A 7,972-nucleotide genomic window follows, 5' to 3' on the forward strand; every position below is an offset into this window, starting at 1 on the left:
GGAGATTTTTACTCTCTTCTTTTGACACTAGTTGCAAAATGTCTGAGTACCTTGAGATGGTTGTAGGTGTTAGAAAAGCTGTGAATTGCATCTCAAAAGGGTTCATCCTGTATAGGTCTTGGGTCTTGTAAAGAGCTACTAAAATGGATTGAGCTCGTGCACATAAGAAATAGACTGAGAGGCAAAACTAGCATGATTTTCCCTCACCCCTTGTGCGCGAGATATAACTGCTACTGGTTTATACTAGAAGAAGTAACAGAGATTATGTTCATTTGAGGCAAATAATAGGCATATATAGCATATGTAACACAGAATGGTATCATATGGTTTCAACATAAAGATTATAGGCCAGGGGAACTTCAGAGTAATTTTCAAACTACAGAAAGGTAGGTTCAGTGTAAATATATTAAATTACAAAGGTATATTCTGCACAATTGACTCAATTCGTTACAGCAATCAATCAGGACTATATGCAATAAAATGGATGAAATTATTACAAACAGGCAAAAGTATTAGAATATGAATAAAGAACTTAGATCTCGGACAGTGAGGCGATTAGCCTTGAAAGGTATGCCAAGTGATAGGAAAATTGATGTGCTGTTGTATTATATAACCCATACGAACATGAAACACAAGTAAACTCATATCTTCACGAGGCCAAACTTTTGAATTGCTGCTAGCTTTTTTGCAGAACTAGGAGTAAACATTTGAAGCCGTCAACAACTTTAATAGGCAAAGGCTTATTGACAGAGCCAAACCTATGACAAACTTATTGCCCTCTATAATCTGCCATCCAGAAAGTGAGAATTATTTTAGTACTGTACATAAAATACCTTAGCATATACATAAATATTCTACAAGAATTTACCCTTCTCAAACCAAGAAAAATGGAGCAAAGATCATCATCTTGCCTTGGCCTGTGCTTTCTTTCTGCCCAGAAACATTAAGACGCGCGGGAAGAAGGACTTCTTCTTTTTCTTTGGGACCTTCACTTCTTGAGATGAATCGGTTTCAGTGTTTCTTGTTTGTACATTTTCTTTTGGATTTGAGGTTTGATGAGGTACTGCAGCCTCAGAAGCATTTGCACTCGTTGTTTTGTTTACCGGGGTAACAGATTTACCAGATTTCCGTCTATTCTCATGCTCCGATCTCCATTTCCTCAGCTCTTGCTCTGCTGCCAGTTTTCCTTCTTTGGCTTTCTCGGCCTTCTGCAGTGCGATTTCAAGTTCTTCCTTCCTTTCAGTCATCGCACGGTTAACCTCCTCGAGCCTGTTTAGACTACTCAACTCTGTTTCCTTGGCTACTTCAATTTGGGAGATAGCAGCAGTCACCCTCATGTTAGCTTGTTTCTCTGCCTCATGGGCCTGCTTGCTCAGTTCATAATACTCCTCCAAAGAAAGTGTTACTCCAGTTGCCTCATCCGTAGTGCTTTGAGTTGATTCACTCTCTTGTAGAGCACTGATAGCTGCTATGGCCAACTTTTCTGAAGCTTTTGCAGCCTCTATCTCTCTTTTGGCTGCAAGCAGTCTACTTTCCACGGTGCTAGCTGATGCCTTTGCTTGCTCCGCCTCTTCCTTTGCCTTCCTCAGCTCTTCACGAACTGTTTGAGCGAGTGACTTTGCACGATCGGCCTCTTGTGCTGCCTCTTGCAGTTTCTTCGGCAGCTCCACCATCTTTTCTCTTGCTTCTTTTTCCTTGGTCTGCAAAAGGGAAATCTCTGACTTTGTTTGGTTCAACTCAGCTTCAAGAGATGCAACAGCGATTGCTGCCATTCCTTCTCTCTGTTGTATGGAAGCTAGTTCTGATTTTTCCTTTTCCAGTTCTGCCTTCAATGCAATTGCTGCTACTTTCAGGCATTCTACTTCAGCTGTTGCTTTCTTAATGTTGAGCTTCACTTCTTCGAGTTCCCTCTTAGCTGATGCAACTACTGCTTGTATCTCATGATGACTTCTTTTCTCCGTCTCTAATAGCTCGCCTTTCAAGTTCCCTTCTTCATCCGCCTCCTGTTTCAACTTTGATTCCATGTAAGCGGCTAACTCAGTGTTGAGATCTTGTAACAAAGATGAAGCAGTATCTAATTTTGCTTTATGATCCTTTGCAGACAGAATTTGCTGGTTTAGCCTCTCAAGCTCCTCTTCCGCCTGCTTCAGTTCGTTCTCCCAGTTCAGAGTATTTTGCTCTCTTGCCATAGCTGCTCCGGCTCTGTGTTCCTCGGCCTCTAGATGTGCAGTGTGTGAAGCCTCCAAAGCATCCTTTGAAGTAATGAGCTCAATAGTCAAATCCTCCACTGTCTTCTCAACTTCATTAGATACCGAAACAGCTTCTTCTGCTTTTTGCACAGCAACATCTTTTTCGGACACCAATAAATCATAATCCTTACGGAGAACATCTATTTCAGAATTCACAGACTTTAGCTCTGAAACTGCAGCTTCAAGCCTGGCTCTTGCAACTTCAAGCTGTGCTTTGGCTGCAATACTAGAGTCATCAGCAATCCCCCGCTCCATCTCTTCTACCCTAAGCTTGGCAAGTTCCGAATCCTGTCTAGCTTGTTGCTCTTCTGTTTGTGCTCTCTCTAGGTTGAGCTTTAACTCATCTATCAGTCTCTTAGTGCTATCTAGTTCTTTCAAAACTAGCACTTTTGCATCTTCTGCATCCTGACATTGTTTCTTATACAATGGGATCTCTTCCTGCACTTTTGCTAGTTCTTGCTCAATAAGATTCCGTCTCTGCGCAAACAAAGAAGAAAGAAAAACGAACTTTAAAAGTCAAGAAAATAACATGAAACAGCCTGTTTGGCCAAGCTTCTGAGAAGAAAAAAGTGTTTATTTTAGAGAGTGAAGGGTCAAAAACACACCCTAAAATATCCCCATTTTTCGAATTTCATACCTCAACTATCAAGTATATGAGTTTCCTACCTGAACTATTTATCAAAACACAGTTCAACTATCAATTGTTCCCTTTTCCAACCTGAACGATGGTGATATTTCAGGTAGTTAAAGGGAACAACTGATAGTTGAGGGTGTTTCGGTAACTGGCGGTGATAGTTCTGGTATAAACTCACTCACCTAATAGTTCGGGTATGACACTCGAAAAACTGAGATACTTTAGGTGTGTTGACCATTAACTCTATTTTAGAGAGTGGAGGTGTTGGAGAGAATACCTCCACTGTCTGTTGTCTATGAGCCTTCCAATCGACAATCCCTCCAAACTTTGAAACTGCCTGTTTCACAGATTGGATTGGTGCTGCTGTATCGATATTAACTCTGTTTATGTCAACGTTCTCAGGATGCTTAGATTGAGCATTAGGTCCTGGGATCTTGACTCTGAGAGTGGAAGCCTTGTCTAGGTGCTGATCGATGTTATCCGATGACTCTACATGACTGTTATTTTTAAGTTTTGTCTCTCGGACGTGGGAAGTAGAAGACGAATCATCAGCACTTTTGGTACTACTTGGTGTACTAGAAGCTCCTGTTGGATGAGTCTCACTCTTTTCCAACGACAAGCTTTGAGTAGCCTCTTTTACATGCTCCGAAGCATCCACAGTTAGCTGCTGATTCTCGGAGTTTGCTTTTTCATCCGCATTTTGGCTGGTTTGAGTTGCACTAAGCGATTGATCCTCGTGTGGAGAGGAAACAACAACAACAGGTGTAGGAGAGGATACCGGAGCGTGTTGCTTCAGATCTTTAGCATCTTCCATTTCCAGTTAAGAAACTAAGGATAACCAAGTGGAGACCTTGAAACAAATTAAACATAGAAAAAGTTAGAAATTTAGAATGGCATAGCTTAAAAGTGAAGAATGAGGTTCAAAGTTGTGGAATTTGAATTTATGAGTTCTGGATTCTAGAAAAAAACACAACGTACTAGGTTCTTAATAATTTATTTATGCATGTTAAAGTTAATAAGTTCTTTCGAATTCATAGGCAAAGCTCTAGCTCCACCCCTATCAAAGTAGGAAAGGCTTATAATGAATACCTAAGGACCCAAAGAAGGACATAATAATGAACAAAATGATGATTAATAAGAATGTTTGCTTAGAACGAAATATTAACCTTCATAAATTTGCAGGTCTATGTGATTGGTAAATTACAAGTTTCATATCATAAATCACATCATGGAACATAAAATAGGTAAAAAAAACAAAAAAAATAATAACATGATGCACTAAGCTTCTGCTATGCACGAAATTTAAAAAAGAATTCAGACCACAAGAATATATTGTAGCATCTTGCCCCTTCATAAAATAGCAGGTTTATGGGATTAATACATTACAGTTTCATATCATAAAACACAATGGAACATAAAATAGGTAAAACGACAGCCATACATTAAGTTTTTGCTATGTACTGATCCAAAAAAAGACCAGACCACAAGAGTATATTAATACTACCTTACCCTTCATAAAATTGTAGGTTTATGAGATTAGTAAATTACAAGTTTCATGTCACATAAAGCACATTATAACATGCAAAAAGACAGTTTGGTATATTAAACGCCCGCTATGTATAGGATCTGGAAAGAAATCTAATCGGCTCTATTACTGCAATAACTCGAACATAAAACAGAAATTTGAGATATGTTAATAAAATCCTGGATCTTAACACCCCCCCCCCCCCCCGCACCCACATCTTGATAATATGTAGCTAAAATAGCTAATTAACATGAAAAAGTGTAGGAAAAAAAAAAAGAACAAAAAGAGAAAACAGAGCAAGAAAGGAACATACCAGGAATAACCCAGAAGTTATTTGAATATTCTCCAAAAAAAAGAAAAGTAATTTATATATATTATAAATTATAATTACAAAATTTGAGACAAATTTGTATGAATGAATGAATCAATCAAAAATAAAAAATTAAAGAAATATTTTGGATTGAAAATGAGGATATGAAAAAGAAGAAGAAGAAGAAAAAAAGCGAGTTTATCAGCTCGCCTTCGTCTTTTTCTTCTTTCTCTGTTTCTGTTTTGTATTTTTTTTTCTTTTCAGTTTTTTCTCTGTGTTTTCTTCAATATAAACAAACAATAATCTCTGTTTTCTGATAAGAATGGTAAATCGTTGACAGTTAGATAAATATTAGTGGCTCAAAAAATTACAGTTGACCCAACAAATACGTAAGGGTAAATTTTTTGATATGATTAATTCGAATTTATATAGTAAAGTTTTATTTTAATAAATAAAATATTTTTTATTAAAGACGATTTTATATACAAGTTCGAATTTAAAATTTATGAAAAAACTCATCATTTTAAAGTTCGAATTGGTAAAATGTGAAATCTCCGTCAATTTTTATTTGTGGTTGTAGGTGTAACTTGGAATTTCTTAATTAAATAATAATATAAAACACATGGCATTTTCTATGATCAAAATGAACTCAATTTTTTTAAAATTTGTTTTATGAGTTTATTGAGTGTACGAATGGAATGTGCCTGAAGAAAATGGGTGGTCCTACCTTATAATTACTGAGTTCATTTATAGTCGTGATTGTTATTATAATCAATAAAACTATTTTTTTTAAAAAAAACTTCAAATTGAGAGGGTAATCCTCCGATGAACTGATCATACTCTAAATTAACATAAATAAATATTAAAGTGCTCGCGTTGAAAGAGGCGGTACTGTTCAATTTGTATAGTATATATACCCCCAAGCCCTCTTTTTGTACCATTTTTTTCTTTCTAAAAGAGGGCTTGAAACTTTTTCTTCTTTCATTCCATCTATTTTACTTGATTGGTTAAAGAGAGCGCTTTGATAAGACTGCACCTGTTATAGCTAGTACATTTTATGTTCTCAGTTTAAGTTTGTACTAGTCCTGTACAGAAGATAGCCATTTTAAGAATAAGAAAGAACTTTAGAATCGGATGCGCTCACCCATATTAAAGAAACTCTCATACTTGATAACGCATTTGCAACAAATAGGTAAACATGTGACGGGGCATATTGAATGAAAAAATTGCATCAATTGTATAAATTCTATACTGTTAGTAAATACTCTCTGTCTTTGTCCATTTTAATTTGTTTGTATGTTTTTATTTTTATACGAAATTTAAGAAAGTTTTATGGTATTAAACTAAAAATATATAAAAATATTATTTAATCTTGTGATGTTAATCATGTCACATGAAATGTCAAAATTAAAAAAATTTCAAAAAATAAAAAAGAAACGTTTTTTTTTAAATAGACCGAGAAAAGAATTAACACAAACGAATTAAAATGGAGGAAGTATAAGATAAATCTATTATTTGTATGTACTAGATACTATGTTCTACTATTTCTCCAAATTATAGAAAGAAAGAAAAAAACAAGATCAATAGAATGATAGTATTATGCTAGTATTAATTAACAATAAAATGTTACTTCACTATACTCGAACGAGCAAGTTGATGGCTCGATCGCCATTAGCCCTGAATTGAAAATAGACTTGCAATTATCTGTGTCGTGACAAATTCAAGATTTAAAGTATGTGAATATAAAATCAAGTTAGATGTATAGTAGATTCTACTGAATTTTAATTTTTATGTCTAGTCTAGATCCTGCATCATTAGTTAGAGATGATAAACTTAACTCATAAAATGCAAATAAATTAGGTCAGTGGGAGTCCTATGTTATGTTATATGTAATCATAATAAAGAAAAATAAATTTTATTAGATAATTAAATAAATTATAACAAATAAAATAAATAAATCAAAACTTGGTATAAGAGTACTTAGACAGACTGAGTTATGACTCATTATTTAGCTCATTTTTTAGTATAAGTAACGGTTAGAAAGCAACCCACTTATTAAGTCAACTTTTTTTGACCTGTCTAAATTCAATCAAACCTGTCTATTCAAATTTAATACCCTTGTGTGCAATGACCAATTCAAAATTTAGAGTCCGCAAATTCTTTTTACACGCACATATAATTTAAGATAGACACATTAGGTTATATTGAATTTATTGCGTCTAGTCTAGATCCGTCACTACTTACCTGTAGCCGACATCTGGAGCAAAGGGAAGAGAAAATCGATGTTACGAAGGACAATAATGTCCGAATAAATAAAAATAATCTTTTCATAGTCCGTGAGTTTCCATAATATGAACTTGCTATAATTGTACTCGTGTCCAAAAGGAGAATAAGGTCGTGTTTGGTTCCCGTTTTGAGAAGACTTTGCTAGAGCTAGTGCACCATATATATAGTCGTCAGATGATGAAGAATTGATGCGTAGGCTTCTCAAATTGTTGTATATGTGATGCTTTTAATGGGGAAAGAAACATCGTAGACTTCGTTCATTTTTGAAATAAAAAGATGTTAATGTTTTAGAAATATGAATCATGGATAGAATTTTATAAGTTTTATGAACATTAAATATTTATATATCATCAAAAGGTAAATCTTTATAGTAATAACTCTAGATTTCAAGAATTAAAAATATAAACATTGATGTGAAAATTCTTAGGTATTACTTCAATATTTTCTTACACTAGTACTAGTACTGAATAAATGGAAAATTAAGATCGTATATTTCATGCTCAAAAGAATTGGATAATATAATTAAAATAACTTAAGTCTTTCAACTAGCGCCTGTAGCTCAGTGGATAGAGCGTCTGTTTCCTAAGCAGAAAGTCGTAGGTTCGACCCCTACCTGGCGCGATTTTATCTTCTTTTTTGCTTATTTCTCCCTTAACAGTTAACTCTTAGAGATGAAAAACGAACACGTCACATGACACTAAGACCCAACCGCACCAGAATCGCGCAAGTCTAAGGCAACACTAGTTTAAGTCCAACATGCAATTACCTATAGGGCGATCGTGCGTGCTCCAACTCACGAAATAGAGTTTTTCCCTTTGAGCGGCCTCTGAATGCTGTCACGCTATCAACAGTAGAATAATAATGTTAATACGATCGTTGTGACACTAAAATTTGTATCGTCTAACTTCATTCAAAAATGAAACTGGAATTTTTATAGAATCAAATTCGAAAATCGGAGACGGGCTAAT

At 35.1% G+C, this 7,972-nt stretch overlaps 1 protein-coding gene and 1 non-coding gene across 3 annotated transcripts; one reads left to right on the forward strand and one right to left on the reverse strand.

Annotated features, from left to right (window-relative positions):
- Positions 1-317: 317 nt before the first annotated feature.
- LOC129880890 (protein WEAK CHLOROPLAST MOVEMENT UNDER BLUE LIGHT 1-like) lies at positions 318-4,975 on the reverse strand. Of its 2 annotated transcripts, none has more exons than XM_055955131.1 (4): positions 4,722-4,975; positions 3,161-3,733; positions 912-2,726; positions 318-786 (listed from the first exon to the last, which is right to left on the reverse strand). In XM_055955131.1, exons 2-4 carry the CDS (start codon positions 3,695-3,697, stop codon positions 694-696), a joined length of 2,445 nt encoding a protein of 814 aa, XP_055811106.1. In that variant the 5' UTR covers positions 3,698-3,733; positions 4,722-4,975; the 3' UTR covers positions 318-693. The 2 variants fall into 2 exon arrangements, with proteins under 2 accessions (XP_055811106.1, XP_055811113.1); XM_055955138.1 differs by having other exon boundaries at positions 869-2,726; positions 4,722-4,974.
- Positions 4,976-7,552: 2,577 nt separating this feature from the next.
- Positions 7,553-7,625, forward strand: TRNAR-CCU (transfer RNA arginine (anticodon CCU)). Its single transcript has one exon. It is a non-coding gene; the product is annotated as a tRNA-Arg (tRNA).
- Positions 7,626-7,972: the final 347 nt, after the last annotated feature.

Source organism: Solanum dulcamara, chromosome 1 (assembly GCF_947179165.1).
Source record: "Solanum dulcamara chromosome 1, daSolDulc1.2, whole genome shotgun sequence".
Taxonomy (NCBI): Eukaryota; Viridiplantae; Streptophyta; class Magnoliopsida; order Solanales; family Solanaceae; genus Solanum; species Solanum dulcamara.

What these genes read in the sequence shown, in the direction of transcription:
- LOC129880890 (XM_055955131.1), bottom strand. Translation starts at nt 3,697, where the DNA reads ATGGAAGATGCTAAAGATCTGAAGCAACACGCTCCGGTATCCTCTCCT. An exon ending in ATAGACAACAGACAGTGGAG is followed by an intron (nt 2,727 to 3,160) that starts GTATTCTCTCCA and finishes TTGTTTGCGCAG; the next exon opens with AGACGGAATCTTATTGAGCA. An exon ending in GAAAGAAAGCACAGGCCAAG is followed by an intron (nt 787 to 911) that starts GCAAGATGATGA and finishes TCTGGATGGCAG; the next exon opens with ATTATAGAGGGCAATAAGTT.